This window comes from Vombatus ursinus, unplaced genomic scaffold (genome assembly GCF_900497805.2).
Source record: "Vombatus ursinus unplaced genomic scaffold, bare-nosed wombat genome assembly UNPS02014785.1, whole genome shotgun sequence".
Lineage (NCBI taxonomy): Eukaryota > Metazoa > Chordata > Mammalia > Diprotodontia > Vombatidae > Vombatus > Vombatus ursinus.
In genome coordinates, this window is record NW_020954563.1 from 5,587,450 (window position 1) to 5,614,069 (window position 26,620).

Consider the following 26,620-nt stretch of genomic DNA (forward strand, 5'->3'; position numbering starts at 1 on the left):
CTCTCTCTCTCTCTCTCTCTCTCTCTCACTCTCTCTCTCTCTCACTCACACTTCTCTGGCTTTGGGAGGGCAAGAGTCAGCCTATCTTGTTTTCTACTTTCCCAGGGTTGTATGAGGGCCTAATCCAGAACTGGAAGTCCCAATGTGGTCTACACGACATCTCAGCATGGGCTGTGATAGATTGGAATCTGTGACACTGAGCAGAGTAGCATGGTGGAGGGACAGCCTAGGCCCAGGGGTTCCTCCCGGGACAGGCCCAAGGGAGCCCCTGCTACCTGGCCCCCTGGACTAGCTGTTCTTCCTGCCCTAGTTCATAGGATGTGGGAATACAGCATTACAGCTGAAGGAGGGTAGGGGACCCAGTGTGGAAAGAAATCTGTCTTGTTGATCTGAAGAGATTAAACCAAGAAGTGTGTACTGCCCTTGCAATTTATTCTGTGCCTCGACCTGCCTGTCTATTCATTGTCCAGGTTTATGCATTCCTCATTCATAGGGTTGTTTCCCTTTGAGCTCATTCCCTAAGTAGCATCTTGGTACAATGGAAAGTATACCGTACTGGGAGTCAGAAAACTTGGGTTCAAATCCTGGCTCTATCATTCATTACTCTTGTGACTTTGAGAAAGTCACTTTCTTTGTTTGGGTCCCCACCTCCTAATCTGTAAAATGATTGAACTCTTGATCTCCAAGGTCTTTTCAAGCTCAAAATCCTAGGACTGTGTGAGTGTCCATGTAGCAGGATAGATAAAACTGGATTAGGAGTGAGAAAGAACTGGGTTCAAATCCTACCTTAGACACTAGCTGTGTGACCTTGGACAAGTCAACTAACCTCTCTAAACCTCAGTTTCCTTATCTGTAAAGGGTGATAGTAATAGAATCTAACTCACAGGGTGGTTGTATCAAATGAAATATTTGTAAAATGCTTTGCAAATGTTATAAAGAACTACATAAATGTCAACTATTATCATCATCATCATTGTGACCTCTAAGGTACCTTCTGGCTGTCTTGCAGCCTCTTCTGTCTTCAGCTGTCTGTCCATGCCTCTCCCAAACTGCTTCTGTCCCCTCATCCCGTCCTTCGCTTTCTGGCCCACAGGATAGCTCACTATTGAATGTGCCCCAGCTCCTCCTGCCCCCTGCCCGGTATGCATCCACACAAGCTATCTCTTGGGTTGCTCTTTCTGAGGGCAGAAAACAGAAACGGAATCACCCCCCCCCCTCGGGGCTCCAGTATGAGAGATGAGTGGCATCACCATGAGACAATTGGATACAAAATCATAGAAATGCAGAACATTAGAGTAGGATGGAATCAGGGAGCTATTCTAATCCAACCCCCACGTTTTATACATGAAGAAACACAGACCTGTAGAGGGGCAATGATCTGACAAAGGTCATGTTAGAAGGCAGCTAGTCAGAGGGCACTTGAACCCAGGTATTCACATTTAGGGCTCTCACCACTGGGCTATGCTGCCTTGTGAAAGTGTAGCGATATTTAATGGCCAGGGTATAGTTTATAGTCAGGGACAAGGGTCATGAAATGTGGGTAGTGATGTTCAGTGAGCAGGGACAGCTTATATTCAGAGACAAGAATTCTAGTAAAGTGTGAGTATACTGTATATGCAGGAACTTGTAAAGTGTGGGTAAACGTGGGTATAGCCCGCAGGCGCTTGGCTTATGTTCGGGGACAAGGGTTGTTATCAATGTGGGTAAGAAGGCTTTCTCCCATAGTCTAACTCCCTTTTCTCTATGAAAAATGTATGTGTATGGGGGGTGGGTTGGGGTGGGGTGACTGTGCTTCCCTCCAGGTTAAGCACATGCTCAAACAACTGAAACATCTGCCTTAGCACTTAGGGCTGCTTAACGTGGACAGCAGGAGCCTGAGTCTTTTGGGAAACGAGTTTTGGTCTCTCTTCCTGGAGGATGTTGGCCTGTTCAGTCAGTCCCCAGCCCCCTCAGACCCATTTAGAGGTGGGGTGAGGAACACGTAGGGTTTATGCTTCAGCCATTCCACTCATAAGGTAGTAAAGGTCTGTGGTCAGTCTCTGTGGACCTTCCCAACACCTTGGGGGCCGTAGAAAGAATACTGCTCGCTGGTCAGAGGCTGACAATCTTGGGACTGGCTTGTTCTGAGAATGGCTGCGCAATTCTTTGTCTCTGAATCAAATCATGAAATCCCTGTCTCCTAGGCCCTCGTGCCCTGCCCCGAGTTTGCCCTTTGCTCTTACAGGGATCAAGTTAGTGACCTAACACAGTATCCCTTCTTGGCTCAGTATGGGGAGTCAACCAACTGCTTAAGGTTTTGTAGAGCCTAAAAATATTCAGCGTGGGAGGGATAGTAGAGATGATCTGAGTCAACTTTTCTGATTTTACATGTAAGGAAGTGAAGGTGAAGTATCTTGTCAACTGTGACCACTACCACCACCTAGCATTTATATAGTGCTTTAAATTTTGTAAAGCGCTTTACTTTAACTCATTGGATCCTTGCAACAACCCTGGGAGGTAGGTGCTATGGTTATCCCCATTTTACAGAAAAGGAAACTGAGGCACATAGAGGTCAAATACCTTGTCCTTATAGCTAGTAAGTGAGGTAGGACTCCCACTCCAGTCTCCCTGACTCCAAGTCCTATGCTCTAGCCATTGTGCCACCTAGCTGCCTCAAGGCTGCACAGTTGCAGAGATAGGGCACGAACCCAGGTCTCCTGAGTTTTGCCCACTCTACCATCCTGAGGAACCAAAATGAAAGCGCTTTTCCCTCCTGGGTTGATGGTGCATTGGGTGACAGAATGCATGTTGCCTGCTTGTCCCATTTCCCATTCCCCTGGATTTGTGACCTAACATAAGACGCCTTCTTGGCTTAGTATGGGGAGCCAAACAACCGCTTACTGTGTCACAGAACCCTAAAAAGAATTATTCAAGAGAGGGACATTAGGGAAGATCTGGGTCAACCTTCCCAACTTGACATGTGGGAAGTGTAATTTCTCCCTCTTCCCCGTCTGTGGCTCAGAGCTGCTGTGGCTCGGGGTCTGGTGCCCACCCCTTCCCCGGAGCTGGTAACTGACTCTTCCAAGTCAGAAAGGATCCCAAAATCCATCAGAGTTCCTGTGGAGACAGCCCTGGGACAAAGGCATTGGTGTGAGGAGACAGGCATGAGTCCCCCCAGCTCCGGGTCCTGTTTCTCATAATCAAAGGGATCACTTTCTGACTGGCAAGAAGCTTTAATCCATTTCCTGCCCTCCCCAAACATAACAAACAGTTTCAAACCCAAACGACACACATAATATCAAAAGAAAACAAGGGAGACCTAACAGGATCTTCTACATGGAAGGGGTGAGCGTTATTTCTCCCCCACCTCTGCCTGATCTGGAAAAGACCCATGCTCACTCTAGTGAGACCCACTGTGTGCTGGGATCAGGTTCTTCCAACACCCCAGTTCTGTCCTGAGTGGGCTGGAACCCACTTCCTTTACTTCATAGAGGAAGTCGCGGTTCTAAGTGGCCCCTGTCCCTGAGCAGGTGGAGCCAGGCAGGAGGCCTTTTCCAAATGGCCTTTCGAGAGGCTAGATTAGCACCATCAGCTTAGGGGTGGCTTCATGCCTGGATGTCCCACAAAGCAGGCCTGTGGGTGGGTGGGTGACTGGACATTAGGATCCGCACAATTTCACGCTTAAGAATGGCTCTGCTTTACTGAGACTCCACCTATTTGATTGAGAATTCCTGCTTCAATAGGAATCTTATGAATGGAGACAAAGGACAAGACAGGGTCATAGCACGTAGAGGTGAAAGGGGATCTTCAAGATCATCTTCTCCAACCCCCTTCCCCATTTTACAGATGAGGAAACTGAGGCCCAAGGATCCTGTCTTGTCCAAAGTCACACAGGTAGTAAAAAGTCAAGCTGGGGTTTCACCCCACATCCTGACTCCAAATCTTAGGTTCTTTTCATGACACCACAGGACTGGCCAAAATCCCAGCTTCCCTGGGGGCCATGCTTAGTGGAAGGTCCTTTCCTTCATGGGATGGAAATGGATATGAGGGGAAAACAATCTCAAAATCTCTGGTATTTTTAGGAACTTCCACTGTTGAATGCTACCTTTGTTCTTTTCTTCGAGGGCCTGCTTCCCTTCCCCTTGGGAAGAAAGCAGAGGCCTACACCCTCCCTTTAGAGGAGAAGGAGGCCCCTAAGGAAGCACTTGGCCATCTCTAGGTTGAATCTCCCAGTCAATCCGACGTACAAGACAGTGTCCGAGTACTGACTGACTGAGTCTTTGAGGCCAGTGAGGGATTTGCTGACAGTGTTGAGGTTAATCTTGAGCAGAGTGATTTCTCCTTGGAGAGAGTTGGTCACTGCTTCCTCCCAGTTTTCCCAGTCAATCCGAGCACTGAGTGTCCTTATACCTAGAAATGGAGGCTCCTCATAGAGGTGCAAAGCTGCCACAAATGGGAAAGGAGTCCCAGGAGGAAGAGCTTTCAGTCTGAGCTACCCAGGCATGGAGACCTTGGAGATCCTGCTGAGAACACGGTCTGAGGGAGGCCTGAAGGAGAGGCGTGGATGGCATGAGGGTGGGAAAAGAAGAAGGAATCTGGTTTCCATGGAACAAAGGAGAATGGAAGTCTTGGGAGAAGGCTAGCTCGTCCTGGTGAGGGAGATAAAATCTAACAGAGTCATTGCCCAAGTGAACACAAATGTCTGGGGCTTGGTGGCTAGAAACCTGTGGGCCTGGTGTGGTTGAAAAAGCCTGAAAGAGGCTGCAGAGTCCAGTCCCCTTCCTCCAGGCATAACAACCAACATCCACGACACTCCTAGATTTTCTAGTTTGAGTTGCATCGAGAATGGCTGGTGCATGTTGTATTTTGACAATTAAGGTGGCTTCATGAGCCACGTGATAATGAATTGAGATGATGGGAATTATCCTGAAAGTGCCCCAAAATGGTTTTTCAATGTGTGGGTGGGGTGACTTTTGGCGGCAGAAAAGAGAACCTCAAGGGGCTTGAGCCGAGCTTGATCCTGCGTCAGCTTTGTCTAGTTCTCCTGCTGCTCTCCGGGCACTGGCAGAGGCCCGATGTGCTCGGACAGTTCAGCCACTTTGGCCTGGCAGTCCATGAGGCCATCCCGAAGGCTGATGATTTCCTGGGAATGGGCATCCAAGGTTCTGTTCAGCTGGTCCATGTGACCCCACAACCCCCCTACCCGTCTCAGGACCTCATCCTGAAGACCGTCCAGGCCTCCAGCAATAAGGCCAAGCTTCCCACAGGCGTTCTCTACCTGGGCCACCCGCTGCTCAAAGTGGCCCACCTCCTGCTGCACTTTCCTCGCTGCATCTTGGCAACTGCTCAGGTCACCAGCAATCCTGGCTTTGAGCCTCTCCAAGTCCCCCTGGAGGTTTATGACCTGCTTGTTACTCACCAGGAGCCTGGATCCCTGATCACTAACCTTGGCTTGGATCGAGTGGACCTCATCCTCCACTCTCCGCTCCCGTTCATCAAGTGAGGAGTTGACGTAAGAGACAGTGTCCGAGTACTGACTGACGGAGTCTTTGAGGCCAGTGAGGGATTTGCTGACAGTGTTGAGGTTAATCTTGAGCAGAGTGATTTCTCCTTGGAGAGAGTTGGTCGCTGCTTCCTCCAGCTGTCTCTGGATTTCAGAGACAGTGGCATTGAGCTTCTGAAGGAGGTCGGCGTTGCTGTCAACCTGGAGCAACAGGGCTCTGCTCTTGCTCTGACATTCTTTCACTTCTGTGGTGAGGGTCTCCATATCTTTAGATGTGGAGCCAGCAGAACATGAGCTTTCCAGTGAGGTGAGCCTGCTCTCCACCACAGCCAGCTCCCGGATGGTCTGCTGCCGAGTGCTGGCCAAATCCGTATCCACCAAGGGCAGGGTGGCTCCTTCCATAGATCTCAGGGTGCTGATGTTTCCCAACTCACCTACGATGGTCATGAACCGATCCTCTATGGTCTGCATTCTATCCTCCACTGTGGTTCTGATGCCATCTAGCTCAGAGCCTACCAAGCCCTTCATGCTTTCTTCTAGATCTTGGCAGCAGCCACCTGCCCCTCCCTCTGTAGCATTAAGCCTGGACTCCAGGTTTTCTAATCGCTGATCAACAAAGTTGTCCAGGATGGTGGTGGAGATTGGGCTCATTTCCCCATCTAACTGGGAGGCCTCACTCCTCTGAGCTTCAGCAAGGGTGTGCAGACCCTTCTCAAGGATGTCCATCCTTTCAGTGACAAAAGTCAAGTGGCTACAGCAGTCCTCCACCATCGTCAGCCCCTGGATCTGAGTCTCCAGCAGTGAGAGTTCTTTTTTGATCTCCAGCTCCTTGCCATCCAGGCTCTGCTGGAGCCTGAGGCTAGTGGCTTTCTCCTCCTCACACTGCTGCTGCATCTCCTTGATGCGGAAGTCGCAGGTGGTCTGCAGGTCGAGGAGTTTCTTCTCAAAGCCGTCCAGCAGGTCACCCCAGAGATGGCTCAGTCTCTGGTCAATGTATTCCTCCAGCAGGGTCAGGGAGGTGAGGGGGGATGGCCGGGTCCCCTCTAATAGGTGTTTTATCTGAGTATCGTGACCCAGGACCAGGCTGTGAACCTCATCCAGCAGGCTGGTCTTGGTCTTGAGGACATCGCTTACCTCCGTCACCTTGGTCAGGATCTCCCCTAGTGTTGGGAATGGGCCCCCTGCTTTGTCTGCAGGATCCACAACTCCACCAGGAATGATTCCAAAGCCCACAGAGGCATCTGGAGCAATGGGGGGGTTCCCCAGGGCACCAGTCATCCTGCTGCTGTCCTCGTGAACAGTCAGCTGGAAGTGGTCTCCTAGCCCAGCCACAAGTCCACTGAGGGTACCATAGGACTGCGTGAGGCGCTGGACTTCGCCCTCCAGCCGAGCTAGCCTTTCACCAAACAGCCCAGGGCCTTTCCTACCTGGGAAAGAGAAAACAGAATAACAGGATATAGATATGGGAGTTCCGCTAGACCAGGGGTGGGGAACTGGCGGCCTCGAGTTCAACTTCTAGCCTTTCCACGCTGTCATGTTTCATGACAATGATAAGTCCAACTTCACATTTGGATTCAGTCAAAGGGCTGCACTTGAGGACCTAGAGGGTCACATGTGGCCTCAAGGCTGCTGGTTCCCCACCCTTACCCCAGACATACTCCTCACTCACCCTCCAGGAAGGATCATAGATTGATAAAGACTAGAAGGGACCTTTGGAGGTCATCAAGCCCACTCCCTTCATTTTACAAATGAGAAACTGAGGCCCAGAGAGGGGAGATGACTGCCCAAGGTCACACAGTGAATATTCAAAATCATACCCAATTGGACTCCCCACCCTGCCCCCAAGTCACTAGTTTCCTTAGTGGGGTGTGGGAAAAAATGTAGAAGGAGGTTCTGGGTACTTTGTCCTTGGCCCCTGCCACTCTCCCAGCTTGGAATGGCCTGCGTGGTACTATAGGCCTATATAGGCCTAGCTTCTATTGCTTTGTTTCAGAGAAGTCTCTAGGCTCACCAGAGGGATGGCTCTTTGGTCCTGGAAAAGGGCTGGTGGGCAGTCTGGCATAAGGAGGCACTCTGGGGCCTGGAAATGGCTTCTGCCCAGAGGGAGTCTGGGGGCGTGGCTGAGGTAGAAGAGTTCCCGAGTCAGGGAGAGGATCAGAGCAGCCATCTCCTGCCAGGCCCTGGCAGCAACGCCAGGCCAGCTCTGTGATGGTCTTGTAGCCAATCTTGTATCTGGGTCTAAGGAGAGTGCGGTACCTGGGATGGAGAGGAAATTGTCTTCTTTCACTAATGATGATGATGATGATAACAATAAGAGCTAGTACTCACTCTTGAATAGACCACTCAGCACAAGCTGAACTAATGTCCTGGCTTCTGGATCTGGGTCCTTGTCCCCTGCCCCTGTTCAGATCAGCCCAACCACATAGCCCTTGGCCTAAAAGAAGAGAGACAAGCAGTGGAGAAGGGGAAAGAAGAGAGGCTGTCATGGTTCAAGACGATGACATCCTGAACATACCATGGTAATAACTGCCCTTTTTGGTTCCTGACAACAACCTTGTAAGGTCAGTCTTGAAAGTGTCATCCTCATGTTAAACGATGAAGAAACTGAGTCCCAGAGAGGTAGAAATGACAAGCTCATGGTCACTCAGATAGTACCCAAGCTGTGACCCAAATCCTCATCTGTAAAGGTCAAAATAATTGTGCAGAGCTAGCTTTCCTCCCCTCCCTCACAACTCCCCCACCTCTTTCTTGAGAAGCAGTAGTGGTGGGTTCAGGTTACGTGACTGGGGCTTCTTTTACCAGGGGACAGAGGGAGGAGGTGATGATAGTGGATATCCCACTATCTCCACCATTTTCCTGGACTGAGGCTACAGGATCTCAGATGTCCAGGGCCCTAAATATTGCCTGAAGGGCCTTCCCTTGGTCAGTATCATCTGCTCTTTCCCTTTTCATTCTCCTTTTAGTCTAGAGATGAGGCAGAACATGGGGTACCACAGAGGATACTGCAGGTGTATCCTTTACCACAGGCCAAGCAGGCATAGCTCCTAGGAAGTTGCTGAGTGTCCCTACTCAGCCTACATCTGGAGTGTTCTGTAGTTCTGTGTACTATTGTAGAAGAACGATCTTCTACTGATGATCACAGGATGATAGATTTCAAGCTAGGAGGAATATTAAGAACTCATCAAGTCCAGCCCCCCATCCCCATTTTACAGATCATGAAACTGGGGCCCAGAGATGCTAAATGACTTGACCACTCATGCTGCTCATAAGGATCCGAGGATGAATTCAAATTCAGGTCCTTATGGTTCTGAATCTAGTACTCAACTACTCCACATTGGGCATCCAGAGGAGGGCAGCCATCACTGTGAAGCGCCTCAAGTCTACACAGTAGGAGGACCAGGTGAAGGAACAGAGGTGAGTGGGAGGGACAAGGGTAATAGCTTGAAGGAGAGAAGGCTTAGGGAAAATGGTGGCTTCTTTTGAGTGCTTGATCAGCAATAATCGGGAAGAGGGATTCAGTTTTTTCTCTTTGTCCCCAGAGAGCAAAACTAGGAGAAATGGAGGGAGGATGCAAAGAGGACAGCCTGTAACTAGCAGAGGCATGTGAACAAAGAATAAGGGGCCTCAGGAAGAGATAGGATCCCCATAACTGCAGGTCTCCAAGCTAGGTCTGGAGGAACACTTATAAGATGTGTTGTAAAGGAGATTCTTTTTCAGGTATGGGTTGCACTAGGTGGTCCACAAGGTCCCCTCCACCTCTGAAAGTCCATTGTGTCCTTGAGAACTGACTTAAGTAAGGGATGCTATGGATAGAGCTTTGGCTAGAATCCCATCCTGGCTGAGAGGCTCACTGCTCTCTGTAGCCATAGGAGGGGTGACCAGATACTCACAGTATTGTTTTTCCCTCTTTAGGGAATGCTCTCAGGCTCTGAGCCACAAGTAGAGGCCGAGAGGTGTCAGAGAAAGCATGCTGGGCTTGGGATCTGGAGACCTGAGTTTGAATTCCTAGCCTGACACCTTAGAGTTGTCTGCCTTTAGACAAGACCTTCTATTTCTTGGAGCCTCTGTTTTCTCATCTGCAAAATGTGCCGTGCAAACTGGAGTTATCACTATGTCCACATCTGCTTCTGCCTGAAAAACATAGATGCTTCTGGCATAAACCTCAAATATCTCAAATCATCCCCACCTGCCAAGCTCCAAGCTTCCCCCTCCTTCCAACCAGCTGAGGTCTGAGCACTTCTAGCTCAAGAATCCTAACCTCTAGACGTACTTATTCGACCTTTAGTAAGGGTAGGGAAGGGAGAGGGGATGAGAGCTGGAGTCTGAGACGGCTAAGACTTGGGCAGGATTGACCTTGTGACTTCAGGGGCAAAAAGCTGAGGACAGGCTGGTTACTGAGTCCTGGAAAAGAGCAGCACAGGCTTGGATGCCTCTCCTCTGCTGGCCCCGCGTCCTCAAGTAGGAAGGTAACGCTGGTGGGAGAACTGAGGTGCTGAGCAGAGGCAGGAGGGGTGAGTGGGAACAGTGGTGGCTGGGGAGCCCGGGAGTCATCCTCCTTCCCTGCCTACCAGGCAGAGAACCCCATACACTCCAGCCTCTTGGCTCCTGTCTGCTCCCACTGGAAAGGTCCACATGACTTGAAGATTTCCACTCCTCCCGGGCCTGTTCCATGATCTCAGCGGCAGGCAGCATGACCGCCTGGCTTTCTAGGATTCAGGGGGAGGCTGGAGGGCAGGACTGTACAGGCTGACTCTCTTGTTCCCACTGCACATACAGATGCCCAGGCAGATGTGCATCCTCACACAGACCCACGCCTACACACTTTCTCAGAGGCATCTATACATTGGCATACCTTCACATGCACGTGCATAGACATGCACATGCATAGACATGCACTTTGAAACACACACATCCACACATAACTACACACTTTTCCAGAAACAAATCCAGCTACACGCTGCTCTAACCTTCCATAGATGCCCATGCATAACCACTTTCCAGGAGACATACGCACACTTGTATTGACACACGTCATACAGACACACAAGTACACATACCTTCTAAGAGACAAATACACAGGCATACTTTCCCCTTCATGTATATACACGCAAAAACACATGCTCCACAGATTCACACATATACATTTCCCATACACACACACACACACACACACACGTGTACACACACACACAAACGGTCTTAACCTCGCATACATAATGCCTACTTGACTTAGTCCAGGGTTTCTTAACATTTTTGGTGTCCTGGACCCTTTCGGCAGTCTGGTAAAACCAGCCCCTTCTCAGAATAATGGGGTTTTGTTTGTTGTAAATTCATAATTGAAGGAAATACTGAATTTCAGTTAGAGGTTAGTGAAAATAAACTTGTGATTTTTTCCCCATATAAGTTCACAGATTCCCTAAATTCTGTCCAGGCTAAGAATCCCTGGTATAGATACCCACCTCCTTCTCTCTATTTCCTCACCATCTGACCTTTCCCCAACAACTCCCCAACACCACTTCTCTGAAACTTCACTCTCCAAGACTACTGGTGAACTCCTGCTGTCCAAATCCATAAGGTAATTTTTGGGTCCTCATCCTTGCAACACTGGACACTGTTGATCACTTCCCTTTCTTGGAATCTCCCTCCTCCCTTAGCTTCTGTGGCTGTACTGTTCCTCCCCCATAAGCTAAATTCTGACAGGTACTCACACCACGGTTCCTGGGCATTTGGGGCCCCAGCTGCACTTGTGATACTCCGCCTTGATGTAGCTCTCAGCCCCATCCTGTAAAATGCATGTCACGTTCTTCTGGACCACATAAGCACAGAGCATGCTGGGAAGGCAGAGCAGTCTGTCAGGGTCGCTGGCTGGAATGTCTCCCCTCTTAGAATACATTTCTCCTCTCCCCCTCCCCATCCCATATTCCTTCCTCCCTTTACTTCTCAGCATAAATCCTTGGTATCAGACATTACCCACCTCCCAAACAGGTCTCTCTGCTTTTCTTCTTAAGAGCCTTCCTCTGGACACAGACCCAGAGGCTGCCTGACCCTTAAACTCCAAGATAGCTGGAGACTGCAATGTTAACCCTGACCATTAAACTAGAGTTCTAGTTCTGCTCTTTATTATTATTTGGGAATTTTAGAATTCTAAGCTTGGTAACCATCAATAAAAGCAAATATTTAAATACAATTAAAAACCATCATACATGAAATCACAAATTTCAAATTCTTACAATGTTAAAAAAAAGTATATATGGCCTTAATAAAATTTTTAAAATCTTGTTTGTTTTGATATTTCCTTTGATGTTCTCATCTCTTTTTTCTCTTTGTATTTTTTCGTATTTTGTTGCTGTTAGCTTTGTATAGCTGAAGTCAGTATGCATTGCTGGTTTTGCATAATTTTCTGTAGTTGTAGTTAGTATAGATTGTTCTCAAGCTGTTTTCTGTGTTACTTTATGCAAGCATTTCTTTGCTTCTTTGTAGTTTTCATATTAGTTTTTTCTTAGGGTGCAGTAATATCCCTATGATACCATGATTTACTTGGCCAGTACTCCGATAGATGGGCATAGAACATCGATCACTTGCTGAGGGTTCTCAGACACCACCCAGTGGAGGGAACCACTTTCAGAGGATCAGTGCCTCAATTTGTGATAGTTTAATTATTCAGGTTCCCAGGGGGTGCTAGAGACCCTCTTACTATTGCTTGGGGCCCACCTTTTAATTCCTCCACTGACCAAGCCCCACTCAGTTTCCCCAGACCTGCACTCCTCAAACCCAGGGTGTCTCAGTCACCCTCTTTCATTCTGGTACTGTGATCCCACAGATTTTAGCACATGGACTCAAGAGATTCCACCATACATTCCTAGAGAAGGCTCTAGGAGGATGTCTGGGAAGATGAAAGAGTGAAGTCAAAGGAAGCCCACATCCTCAACATCTCCCTCAAAACCATCAGTGGACATGTAAAACTAAAGACACTGGCAGAACTTCGAGGAATCCTTAACAGCTCACGTTCATATACACTTGAAGGTCATATAGTACTCAAAGGGTGAAGTGCTTTCCATGTATCATTTTGTTTACTCCTAACAATTTTGTGCTATTAATTATTCCATTTAACAGATAGGGGAACTGAGGTTTTGAGACACTAAGTGACTCAGGTCACCTTTGAATGTCCAGGGGAAGATTTAAATCCCTGTCTTCCTAATTCCCTAACACCCACCAAAACGCCACAGGAAAAAAAATGGCATTAGCCTTACAACTTGTCCCCTTGCCTCCAGGTTCTTCCCTCTCATCCAGAGTCAGAGGACCTGGGTTTGAATCTAGGCTATGGCATTTAATAGCTGTATGACTTTGAGCAAGTTGCATGCTTTCTCTGAGCTTAATCTCCTTCCTAGTAAATTGAAGAGGTTGTGTTAAATGATTTCTGAGGTCCCGCTAACCTTAGATCCCATGGTCTAGATAGCCCCTTCAGGATTGGTTTGGTCCTTATGGGAAAAGCCTCTCAAGAGGATAGAAGCCTCTGTTTTTATCAATGAGGAAGCTGGGACTCACCTAAAGCAACTGACCCAAAGTCCCATAGGGACTCCCATGCTTGGAACCCTGGGCCAAGCACCTGCTGTTCATGGCCTGCTGAGGGAGTTCATGGCCCAGGAGATGACTCCCACGCCCCTCCCAGCTCCTGAACATCAGGCACACATGCGGAGCGTTGGCTGAGGCTCAGGGCACGGAGAAACCTATGCTGAGACATCTAGAATGAAAACAGCAGCACATTGCCTCAGAGCCAAGCTGGAGAGCAATGAGGTGGACCCGGAGAACTGAGGCCAGGGAAAGCACAAACAGGCCCCTCCAGGTCCAGGAAGACCCTATGTTGTCTACTTACCCTTTGTTTCTCTAGCCCAGTGATCAGACTGGTGTACCAAAGGGCATTGCCAGAAGGGGGCTGGGAGGATTGGTGAGGGGAGACCAGCTGGGGGGTGGGTCTGGCCTCTCAGACAGCCCCTCCTTCCTCTCTCAGCACCTGGGGCCGGGTTCTCTAGCTCTGCCTGATGTTTGCACTTCAAGCAGCTGGAAAATGTGACTTTCCTGGAAATGTTTCCGTGGGCATGGCCAGTGTTCCAGTCTCCATCCTATTAGGCCTCCTTTGGCTTATTTGTCTTCCCAAACCCCACATCCTTCCCTTCCTGGCCTTCTGAAGCAAGGACATAATTCTCAAGGAAAAAAAATGCCCTCTTGATTCTTCCTTCCCCACCCCAGCACCCACATCACCTTTCCAATCCCTCCTCCCAGGAGGATACAAGAAGAGAGGAAAGAGAGATGTGAAAGGAGAAAAGAGGGAGAAGAGAGAAGGGTGATGCCAGGGAAGGGGAAGGAAAAACACCAGAGAGGGAGGTGAAAGCAGAAAAGAAAAGAGAGAAGGTTGGGGTGGGGGGAAGGAAAAGGAAGAAGAGAGCAGCAAGACCCAAGAAAGGGTGTGGAGAAAGAGGGATTGAGGATAGGAAAGGAAAGAAGAGAGCAAGGGGGGGGGGCGGGGGAGGGGGGGAGCTGCTTCTTACTTGTGCTGCCCCTCGCGGAGCCGCGGGCTGGATCCCGTCGTGTACAGGTTGTAGCGGCCACCGCTGGGCGGGCCGGGCCGGGGAAAGTAGATCCCCTTCGCCTGAGCGCAGGAGATCAGTGTCCCGGCGCACAGCCAGAACCGAAGCCAGCGCGCCCCCCGGTCCGGGGGCCCCATCCCCATCCCCGCCGCCCCCCGGCCCACAAGCTAGGGGCTTGGCACTGATGCGGCTGCTCCCTCTCTGTCTTACTGCCCGCCTGCCTCGGTCCGGCGCAGGCAGAATCGCTTGGGAAGTGTGGGCCTGAGTTTGGTCTCCAAAAGAGCAAGCCCAAATCGGTAGCGGAGAATGTCCCGAGGAGACAGGAGCCCAGCAGGGCTCCCCAGCCCCCTCCTCCCACAGAGCCCGAACCCCTTGAATCCGCTGCTCTGGCCTCGCTCCCCTGAGCCCCCTTCCCCAGATCCACTTTCCTGGAGATCTGAGCCCCCTCCCCTGAAGTCCCGCTCTCGGAGCCCCTGCCAAGCTCCTCTAACACCTCTTTCCTGAACCCCTGCCCCTATCGTCGTTGGAGCCCCTTCTTCCAGATCCCGCGAGCTTCTGAACCCCTCTCTCTGAACCCCGGCCCCCCAGAGTCCCTGCCTTGTCCCTGGACCTCCAGGGAGCCCCTTCGTCCAGCTTGAAGCCCCTACCCTCCTTCCCTGAGTCCCACTGCCTCGAACCCAAGCCCACAGGTCCCTGGCTCGCCCCGCCTCCCGCTGGGCCCCGGCCCTAGGTCTCCGTCTCCCGCTCTGACTCCGGCTCCCGCGCACCCAGGAGCTCGCTACCCGGGGCGGGCTTGTGCTTTTGTAGCGCCTGCGGTCCTGCTGTCTCCACCAGCGCTGGCGGCGGGGCCGGAGAAGGGAGGGGAAGGGAGGGGAGGGGAGGCCGGCGGGAGAGGGGCGGGCTCTCCATAGATTAGCATAAATTGCTCTAGCTCCTTCTCCCTCTTTCCCCAGCCCCCGGACCTCACCCCATCCCGGAGTAGCCCCAAGACCCCGCGATCTTAGGGCCTGGAATGGGGCAATAACCTCTCTCCCCACCCAACTCGGCTCAGGACGGGACCGCGGCTCGGCCTGAACGGCCTCAGGGTGCCCCAGGGTGCCCAGAGTGGGACAAGGACAGGGCCCTAGAACACCGGCGGCTGTTAAAGCGGAGGGGTGGGGGGAAGCTAGCGCAATTCTTAAGGGGCATGTTAGTAGAGGTCTGTTATCCTTGAGTAAGAAAGAGAAGATCACTCTCCAGCGCAGTGACAAGGGGACTGCACGCAGGGTGATGAGTTTTTTCAACCACATGAATTCTTCCAGATGATCCGTCTACTATGTGACGGAGAGATCTTGAGCAGAGTGCGTGGAGGGAGTGTTCACACCGGGAAGATTGGAGATCCCTGAATTACTGAAAAACAGAAATGTGTACAGAAAAAGGTGACCAACTGGGGAAATAGCTGGAGACCACGCCATTTGGAGATCCTTTGAGGGGAAAGGGAGTGTTTAGCTCGAAGAGGTTTAGGAGAAATATACTCACAGGAGTCAAGTATTGAACAGTTATTTTCTGCAAGAGATTAGACTCGTTCTTCATGGTCCCAAAAGGCAGGTCAAGAATCAATGGGTGGCCGTTAGCAGAAAGAAAGATTTTGGTTTCTTAGGGGAAAATTTCCTAACCATTAGAGATATTCCAAAGTGCAATAGGCAACTTCAAAAAGGGGGGGGGGGATGAATTTTCCATCACTGGAGGTATGAATCAAAGAGGGAGGGAGGGTGCTGGAGAGAACACTACTGGCCAGTACAGGCAAGACTAGAGCTTAACCTTTTGGAGCCTCAGTTTAGGAGTTTGCAAAATGAGGAGGCTGGTGGTCTCTAAGACCCTTTTCACAACTAGATCTAAGATCCAAAAATCTCTCTGTGATCCCAGTCTCCCCTCCCACCCTCTCTGAGTCTCCCCTCTTTTCTGCCCACTCTGGACGTTTCTCTCAGGAAGTAGGAATACCCTGATTTGTGGATGCACAGGGCTCCATAAGTCTACCCACTGTTTCCTCTTCTCAGGGGTCACATAGAATAAATGGAATAGCCTCACCTTTTCTCCACACTGCTCCTCTTTCACCTCCCAGAGGAGATGGGCAACATTCAACAACCTTGGACTCAACTGAAATCCTGTCCACTTATCCATCCATTCTTCAGCACTGTACTTGGCTTCCTGAGGTCTGAATCCATATGCCCACAGCAACATTTACTGTATGGCCTTGGACAAATTATTTTACTCTCCAGACCTCAGTTTCCTCATCTTTAAAATGAGTGTAATGATACTTTCAATGACTAGTTCACAGTGTCGGTGGGACGAGTGTACTCTGTAAAATCTAAAGCCCCATAGAAATGGGAGCAATTATTATTATTCAACTTGTTTAGTCATGACCCCTTTTGGGGGGTTTTCTTGGCAAAGATACTGCCATTTGCTTCTCTAGTTCATTTTACAGATGAGGAAACTGAGGCAGACAGGATTAAATGACTTGCCCAGAGTCACACAGGTGATAACTGAGGCCAGAATTGAACTCATGAAGATAAATTTTCCTTACTCCAGCCCTGGCACTCTATCCACTTTGCCAACCTGCTGCAAGGTTCAAATCCCATGTTTTATATATAGGCAACCTGTATGGACCTTTTCTGACCTAGCCAAACCAACGTAATTTCCAATCCACCTTAACCACCTCCCATGTCCCCAGCACTATCCCTAGAGTCAGACGACCTGGATTCAGGCAACTTGCTTAACCTCCTTGGGCCTCAGTTTCCTCATCTGCAAAATGAGTGGGATTAGGCTAGGTGGTCTTTGAGATCCTTTTCTATGATCCTATGATATTTGGATCTCTAATGAAATATAATATTAGTGCTGATTCTTTTGTGAGCTATTTCACAAAATATCCATGGTTTCTTTGACATGAGATCACCCTTCAATCATGCAGAGATTCAATCTCTCTCAGTTAAATTGCTCTGGTAGAGAAAATCCATTCTCTGATGACCAGGTTTCTAATGATAAATTTCTCTTCACTTAAGCAGTTACTCAGAAGACTGAGGCAGCATCCACCATGCAGTTCAAACTTGGTAAGATCTTCCAGAGTTTAGCCTTCCCTGGCACTGCCTTTAAGACCTAAGGTCACTTTCATGTCATGACATCAGAATAGGGCTTCAGTGGAGTTAAATAATATAATATCTAATGACTATTTAAGGAGAGAAGTTCTGGATTTAAATCCTGCTTCAAATACATGCGAATGACTTAACCCTTCACTGCCCCCAGGCTAGTCTCAGATTGTAAATTACGAACCAGTTAAATGTCTGCATAGGTAGAGGTGTTTCCCAGCTCTCCCCCGCCACACAGGGGATTTCCCACATCCGTGAAATCACAACTAGGGACTGCCCCTCCCTCCTCCACTTAAGAGACATCACTCAATATCTTTTCTTTTGTATTCAAGTGGCTTATCAAAGATTGGGGAACACAATAAGCACTTAATAATTGCTTGTCAACTGGTCAGAAAAGGATATGAGTCAGTCATGGATCAAGAATTCTGTACTTGTACCTGTTCAAAAAACTGGCAAGACGCCTTGCTCTTAGCATAGTAAGTGCTTAATGTTTATTGACTGTCTGACTAATTGTTCCGTCATTTGCTTCTTGTGTGTCCTTAGGCAAGTAATTTAACTTTTGGGGAACTCAGTTTTCCCATTTGCAAAATGAGGGAGTTTGACTAGATGACCTCTGGGGTCCCCCCCAGTTCTCCATCTATGATCTCATGACCCTAAGGTCTCTGGCACTCTTGGTGGACTCAGTGAAGATATATGGAAGAACATGGATAAAAATCATACAGGCTAAGCTGGCATTGAAAGAATATGATCTGCAGCAGTGGAAGAAGGATCCATGCCAAGAAAATCATGGACCTACTAAAGTATCAATAAATAATGAGAGCAATGATGTAGCACTGGGACCCAAGTGATGTCAAGAGACCCAGAGGAAGGCACATAGGGTATACGCAAGATGGAAGTTGTACTGGGGGACATGGGTAAGGATGGCACAGACTGCAGAAGTGACTTTGGGATGGAGAGGGGACCCTCATCCACATTGTTGATCCTAGCTCCATCTAGTTATCAAACTAATCAATCACTTAATCAACAAGCATTTATCAAGCAATTACTAGGTGCCAGGCACTGTGCTAAGTGCTAGAGATTCAAAAGTGAATAACTCCTGCACCTCAAGGATCTTACATTCTAAGGGGAGAAACATATATTATGGGCATATACAGAATATGTGCAAAATTAATAAGAGATAGTTTGGTGAAGTAAAGAGTACAATAATAATAAATGTATCTTCACACAATATCTTCACACAAAATTGAAATCTTATAGTAGCCTCCAGTAAGATAGATAATAGTATACCAAGATAAGCTCAAAATGGCTCCATGGTGTAAATATGAAGGATGATACCATAAGCAAATTAGGAAAGCAAAGAATAGTTGATCTGTCAGATCTATGGACAAGGGAAGAATTTAGGACCAAACAAAAGATAGAAAGCATTAAGAGATGTAAAATGGATAATTTGATTATATTAAATCAAAAAGATTTTACAGAAACAAAACCAATGCGACCAAGATAAGAAGAAAAGCAAAAAGCCAGGATAAATTTTTACAGCCAGTGTCTCTGATAAAGGCCTCATATCTTGAATATATAGAGAATTGAGTCAAATTTATAAGAATCCAAGTCATTCCTCAATTGATAAATAGTCAAAGGATATGAACAAGCAGTTTTCAGACCAGGAAATCAAAGTTATTTATAGTCATGTGAAAAAAAAATGCTCTAAATCATTATTGATTAGAGAAATGCAAATTAAAATAAATCTAAGGCACCACCTCATATTTACCAGATTGGTTTATATGACAGAAAAGAAAAATGAGAAATGTTGGAGAGGATGTGGGAAAATTGAGACACTAAAGTACTGTTGGTGGAGTTGTGAACTGATCCAACAATTCTGGAGAACAATTTGGAACTATGCCCAAAGGGCTATAAAACTATGCATATCCTTTGATACAGCAATACCACTACTAGTTCTGTATCTCAAAGAGATTTTAGAAGGCAGGGGAGGCCCTATCTGTATAAAAATATTTATAGCAGTTCTTTTTATGGTGACAAAAAAATTGGAAATTAAGAGGATACCTACCAATTGGGGAATAGCTGAACAAGTTGTGGTATATGATTGTAAGGGAATACTATTGTGCTATAAGAAATGATGAGCAGGATAATGTCAGAAAAAACCTGGAAAGACTTACATGAACTGATGCATACTGAAGTGAGCAGAACCTGGCCTTCATCAAGTGCTAGCTGAGTCCTTGACAAAGGATGGAGAGGTCCTGAGTGGATGTGTTTCCTTCTCTCCCTTCCTAGATGCTTGCCCCAGAGTGGTATGGAGAAAGAGGTGTGTGAAGGATTCAGCCCTAGGCCTGGGCTTGAACAGAATGAGAGGCTGGGTATGTTTGTTATCCTGATGTCAAACTTAGCAAAACTTGATGAGACTCATCACCACAGCCAGGGCTGGTCACCAGCAGATAACTGGGAGGGGTGGGGGGGGTCCACAGTAACTCCCCACAGAGGAGAGGCATGATACAGAAAAGATTACTGTTCCCGTATTAAACCTAATGGTTGGTCTCTGGGATCCCTTCCAGCTTAGAGGCTGGGGTTCTGTGAACACTGATTGGTTTTGGGTCCTGGCTCTCACTGAAATAAGTTGCAGGTCTCCTGGGAATTAGGGATCTCTTGGAACTAAGGCTTTTCATGTTTCTCTCCTTTTTCCTCCTTATCACTGTTTTGTTGACGTCCAACTCTTCATGACAGCATGGACCATACTGTCCATGTGGTTTTCTTGGCAAAGATACTGGAGTGGTTTGTCCTTTCCTTCTCCAGTGGATTAAAGCAAACCAAAGTCAAGTGACTTGCCCGGGGTCACACAACCAGTAAATGCCTGAGGCTGTATTGGAACTCAGGTCTTCCTGACTCCAAGCCCAGCACTCTATCCATTGAGTCATCTAACTGCCTCTTTCTCCTCCTCACTAAAAACTAGGGATGTAAGCGGGTCAAAAAGGCAAAAGTGAACAGGATCAATTAGACAAATAAAGAAAACAGACCATTCCAGGTTTAGGCTATATGGTGAGAACACAGCAAAAATCCTCTCCATCCCTGCCTCTCTGTCTCTTGGCTTTTCTCCAAGTCAGTCCTAACAGGTTGGCTGGCCAGGTCTGGCCTAAGTCTTTCCTACACACCCCTATCCCCACTTCCACCCAGTCATTAGTGCTAATTGATTTATAATCCATTTCTAAAGGAGATGTTAGTGTTGAAAGAATTCCTTCACACTTTTATTTTCTAACCTGGGGTTGGAGGTACTGATGCAAATAAGTTGTCGTGTCAATTTCTCTTCCTCATGCTCCTTGGCGTTTAGGATGGAAGAGTCTCTGGGTATTGATACCATCTCATTATTCCTTCCTCATACTAATTATGCCCACAAGCAATGCTACTTCTAAGAAGCAATTAAGGGGACTGGAGCCCCAAGAGGGGCCTCAAAGAAAAGAGGAAGAGAAAATGAGGGTGGGGGGTGCCGAGGGAAGGGAGAGGCAGGAGGAGGTTAAGATTCCAGTCTTTTACCCTTCCAGGTACTCTAACCATTAGACAGTATTGTTCCTGGGAATCAGCTGGAACTTGGAACAGATCCTGCTCCCCCCTCTCAGCCCCCTTCCAAGTTGGTTTTCTCTCCCAGGTGGGATCCCTGGCCCTTTCCTCTCCAGCTCTCCTCTCCTGGCTCCAGATACTCCAGATGTTTGGTTCTGGGGTTCACAGAGAAGAAGGAGGAAAGAGGAAGCACAGGGAGGAGAAAGTTGAAGTTTGAAGTCTGAAACTATCCGTCCTCCATCCTTCGAAACTAAGAGAACAGCACAGGTCCAGCTCAGCCCCTGGAGAGGGAAGAGGTGCTTTTCACAAGAAACTATTAGCAAATTGGACATCTGTGCCCTTCCTCTTTAATTAGAAAAGCCTCAACCAGGCAAGGTTGGGATCCTACTTTTCCTGATTTGGGCTGTGGGCAGGGTTGGAAAGGAGCTAGCATATATTGACTCTAGAGATTTGATGGTTAAATTTTCAGTGAGAGCATTTGTATCTTGGAAATCAGCAAATGCTACAAATCAGGGCTTGATTTATTGTTTTTGTTGTACTTGTTGATTGTCTAGACTTAGGAAAGTGTTGGAAAAAATGTTAACAGCGCACATTAAACTTCGAAGTATATGGGGTACGTATCATTTCCCAAGGATCTGGTTGTTAAACATTTACCAGCACACCCCCTGCCTATAGGGAACAGAAAACAAAGAGAGGAAGGGGGTAAAAGAGGTAAGGAGGGGATTCCTCCTGGACACAGGCAGTAGAACAGAGAGGAGCCCGAGAATGTCATAGGGGTCAGATGCCCAGGTGACAGGAAGGAGGGAAAATGGTCCAAAGGTAGATGTGGAACATTTGTGGAAACCAGAGGCAAAGAGTGAAGGAAGATTCCATCATTTCCCAATCAGTTTCTCATCCCAACAGTCATAGCTACACTGATGCTTAAATGCACGGGAGCTATATAAGTACAAATTATTCACACAGATGCATTCATGGAGGCACACAAAGAGAATCTTAGACGTGGAAAGGACCTTAGAGGATTCTAGTGCAATCCCCTACCCTGTAGGCAATTTTTTTGACTCTGTACAAGCCAGGTGGTCACCTAGTCTCTGATGAACATTTCTAGGGACTGAGAGCTCACTACTTACTACATAGTGTTTCAATATTGAACAGCACACACACACACATATATACATACACACACACATATATGTATGTGTGTGTAGCTCTTCCTTATATTGAGCCAAAATATAAATATGAGTTAACAGTTGGACCCAGCAACCAAAAAAAAAGTTAACACTATCTCAGGTGGGCATTAATAAAAGGGTAAAAACAAGGTTAAAAAGCAAAAGTGTGAAGGAATCCTTTTAATACTAAAATCTCCTTTAGAAATGGATTATAAATCAATTAGCACTAATGACTGGGTGGAAGTGAGGATTGGGATGGGTAGGAAAGACTCAGGCTTGACCAAGCCAGCCAACCTGCAAGGACTAACTTGGAGAAAGGCCAAGAGACAGAGAGGCAGGGATGGAGAGGATTTTTGCTGTGTTCTCACCATATAGCCTAAACCTGGAATGGCCTGTTTTCTTTATTTGTCTCATTGATCTTGTTCAACAAATTAAATAACAAATAAATAAAAATAAATATTCAATTTTTAAAAAATAGTCATCTTGGCATGGTAGATCATCACATCTTGCATCTGACACATACTAGCAAGTCTTGGTGCCTTTCAGGAAACTCTCTAAGAACATCAGTTACAGAGTAGTTGCCATTGTGCATCCGTAGAGGGATTTACCACACCAAGAGTTCTTCTTCTTCTTCTTCTCCTCCTCCTCCTCCTCTTCCTCCTTCTTCCTCTCCTTCTTCTTCTCCTTCTTCCTCTCCTTCTTCTTCTTCTTCTTCTTCTTCTTCTCCTTCCTCTCCTCCTCCTCCTCCTCCTTCTTCTTCTCCTTCTTCTCCTTCTTCCTCTCCTTCTTCTTCTTTTCTCTCTCTCTCTCTCTCTCCATATGTACACACACACACACATACACAGACACACACACACAGAGTCTGAAAGGGGCAGAGCCAGGGGTGGGCTAGTTCATTTTAACAACTGGCTCTCCAAAAATGTACACAAGACACACTTTTAAGTTTAATCCACAACATTAACATTTTCTCCATCACATTCTTAAGTTTGCTTAACCCACAAAAACAATCAATCAATCCCAAGATGTAAACGCTTACACTGAAAATTTAACAATTGGCTTTTTCGAGCTGGTGTGACCTACCTCTGGCCCACCCCTGGGACGAATGTATTTAACGACTGTAGACCACAGTTGGGTATAGGTATTATTAACCTGGAATTGGTCCAGAGGAGGTCTAACAGAGAGAGCATGGAGGGGACTGAAAACCATGCCATAGAATGATTGGTTGAAAGAATTGGGAAGGATTAAACTGGAGAAAGATGGAAAAGATATTTACTGCTTTTAAGCATTTTCAAGGATCATCATGGGGAAGGAGGATTTAACTTGTTTCCCTTGGCTCCAGAGAAGTGGGGATGGTAGGTGGAACTTCAGAGAAGAGGGACAGGGAATTTCTGACCAGACAGGTAGAAGGATCTAGGAGCAACAATTGACAGGAGTACATCCAGAAAAACGAGTGTCCACCTTTCTCCCAGCCTGAGGCTGGTTTGGGTCTGCCTGAATGCCCTGAGTTCAGTTGGACCCAACTGGCCTGGAATTCCCTTGTCGGCTGCTTCTATCAGCAAGGGCCCTGGACAATCCAGGCTGGCCCTGAAAGGTTCCCAAAGTCTAGACTGGGTTCGGGGCTAGGCAAGTCTCTCCTCAGCCTGCCCTGTCTAGTCCCCTGAATATCCCTTCAAATTCATCCAACTGTGCCTTGGCTACATGACAGAATTGATCTCCTTGGGTGGGCTCTGCTCCTTGAATAAATGACTGGCTGCAGGAACAGGGTATATTAGGTTGCATTTACCTCTAGATTTGGGAGGGTAGGGAGGGAGCAAAGACACATAGGCCCTTGACATTTCTTCCCCTTGTTGCATAGCAAAGCTGACATGGGGGACCCCTGAACTTCCTTACTTTGATGGTCCCTCCAATGTAGGAACAATTGGCTTGCCTGAGTGAACTCTCCCCTTCCATTCTGAAGATCCATCCCTTCCTCCCCCACCCCGAGCCTTTCCATCCCTGCCTTGAAGAGGGGCTGCAGCTGGGGCTGCCCAGTTGGGATCTGTGCCTGGGATTCCAGGAACTCCAGGTGTTTCACATCTGTCCCAGACAATTCCCTAACTGGAGTACAGGGCGAAGGTTTTACACTGACCAGCTAGAGATGTTCCCAGCTGCATGGCCATGTCATGTCATGGCTGTTCCACGGTGGGTTCAGAAGTCCCTCCCTTTCCACTCTGACCATAGCCCGGGCCTTACTTGGAGTCAACTAACCCCTTATTTAATAGGCAATTCTTGTCAGTCAACTACCACTTAAAGATCCACTGTCTGCTGCTGTTTGGGAAGAGGAATAGGGATAGAGGGTGCAGGGAAGAGGAAGAGAAGGAGGAGAAAGAAATGAAGAAGAAGAAGAAGAAAATAAGAAGAAGGAGGAGAAGGAGGAGGAGGAAGAGGAAGGAGGAAGGAAGGAAGAATTAGGTGAGATGAAGAGAAGGTAAAAGAGAAGGGCATGAAAGAGGAGGCGAAGAAGGAAATTGGAAGGAAGGGGGAGAGGAAAGTAAAAGAGGGAAGGAGAAAAAGGGGAAGAAGGAAGTAAAGGAAGGAAGGGGAGGATGATGAAGAAGAGGAGAAGGATCAGTAGGCAGAGGAGTAGTAAGAGTGGAATAGAAGAAAACAAAGAAAGAAAAGTAGTGGTTGAGAATGAAGATAGTCAGGGAAAAGAGAATAAGTATTTGTGTAGATGCTACTATGTGCCAGGCACTTTATAATTACTGTCTCGTGATCTCACAAAGACAACCTTGTGAAGTAGTAGGTGCTGCTGTTCTCCATTTTATAGTTGAGGACACTGAGTTTAAGTGACTTGCCCAGGGTCATGTAGTAAGCGTCTGAGGCTGAATTTGAACTCAGGTCTTCTTGACTCTGGGCCCAGCTCTCTATCTATTGTGCCACCTAGCAGTAGGAATCAAGGAGGAGGGGGTAAAGGAGGAGGGAAGGAGGAGGAAGGGGAGGGAGAGGGGACACAGTTCCTATCTTGAGGAGCTCCTAACCTGAATTGGGAAACTAGAATTACACACAAGAAACAAGGAAAGAACCATTTTGAAGTCAAGCCAATGTGTGAGCATCATTAAGACGCTCCCTCCCCCGGCATTAACTGCAGGGAGCAGGGTTCCTCAAACTCTGCTGCCGCCACTCAGCTGGAATCTCTCTTCCCCAAATTTAGCCAGCGAAATTCAGGCCTCTGATGACAGCCACTCACTGTTACTATCCCATGACTCAATTCAATTTAACTAAACTTAAAATTCAAGTGGATACTTTCCAGGTCCTCCCTGGTTTGTCCCGTTTTCCCGAGTCTTCTCACAGCCTGATCTTTAAGGCCACTGTCCTTCTTTGTTAGTTTGCCCAGGTTTTTACCTCCTCAACAAAGCTCATCGATCCCTGTGAAAGCAAGGTTCTTTCTGTCTGGCCCTTAAGACCTCTCTTGATTTCAGGTCAAAACTGCTTTTCCCATGACCAGCAAAAATCCACAACTCAGGAACTCTGACCAAATAATTTCCTGCACTTGGCCACTCATAGACTCATAGAGCTGGAAGGGATTTAAGAGATGATCTAATGAATTCACCCTTATTTTACATATGGGGAAACTGAGGCCCAGGTTGGGGGGGTGGGGAGGGGAAGCGCTTTGTCCATAGTCATACAACTACTATTCAGCGACAGACCTAGGACTGTCAACAAGCCTCCTGTATCACAGTCTGGGTGCCTTTCCATTATACGTCAACTGCCTCTATGTTCTAACCATAGGACATTCTGCTTATCTCCTCTTATGACGAGGGGTTCAGCCCCAGCCTTTGCAGCTAGAACCACTCTATTCCTGCTCCAGTCTTTAGGACTGTTCCTGGGTCTGGGTTTGGGGAGTCTAGAACCCCCTGCCAGTGACCTTGAAGCACACCCTTGAGGTGGCCTTGCTGCTAGCCTCATTCTGACCTACTTTCTTTCTCTTTTTTTAAAAAGTAAATTCTACTGTTATCTTTTGTTGTTACACAGTCTAAATTTCCCTAGTATCCCTCCCTCTCCCCCCTCAAAGAGCCCTCCTATATAACAAAGAATTTTCTGACTTGATTATTAGTGTGTGTGTGTGTGTGTGTGTGTGTGTGTGTGTGTGTGTGTGTGTGTATCCAACTCTTCATCACCCCATTTGGAGTTTTCTTGGCAAAAATACTAGAGCAGTTTTGTCATTTCCTTCTCCAGCTCATTTTACAGATGAGGAAACGGAGGCAAACAGGGTAAAGTGACTTGCCCAGGCTCACACAGCTAATAAACGTCTAAGGCCAGATTTAAACTCACAAAGATGTCTTCCTGACTCCAGGCCTGGCACTCTATCCACTGTGCCACTTAGCTGTCCAGTTATGACTACCACTTTAATGGTATTTCCAGATTTATGAAGCCCCTTCCTCACAACAGCTATAATAATATGACACAAATAGTGTAAATATTGGTAGCCTCATTTTAGAGATGAGGAGACTAAGGCTGAAAGAGAATGATAGCATCGAGAGCTAGACGTGACCTTAGAGATCCCCAGTTCAATCCCTTTGTTTTACAGATGACCATAGAGGGGAAGTGACTTGCCCAAGGTCACACAGATACTAGGAAGATAACAATGACAATAATAACAATCACAATAAAAACTAGCATTTATATAGAGCTTACTATGTGCCAAGCACTTTACAATTA

The 26,620-nt window shown here is 47.5% G+C and overlaps 1 protein-coding gene across 1 annotated transcript; it reads right to left on the bottom strand.

Moving 5' to 3' along the window:
- Positions 1–3,238: 3,238 nt before the first annotated feature.
- Positions 3,239–14,210, bottom strand: EMILIN3 (elastin microfibril interfacer 3). Its single transcript, XM_027867218.1, has 4 exons — positions 14,029–14,210; positions 11,191–11,313; positions 7,494–7,738; positions 3,239–6,909 (listed from the first exon to the last, which is right to left on the bottom strand). Exons 1-4 carry the CDS (start codon positions 14,208–14,210, stop codon positions 5,015–5,017), a joined length of 2,445 nt encoding a protein of 814 aa, XP_027723019.1. The 3' UTR covers positions 3,239–5,014.
- Between the last annotated feature and the right edge of the window lie 12,410 nt (positions 14,211–26,620).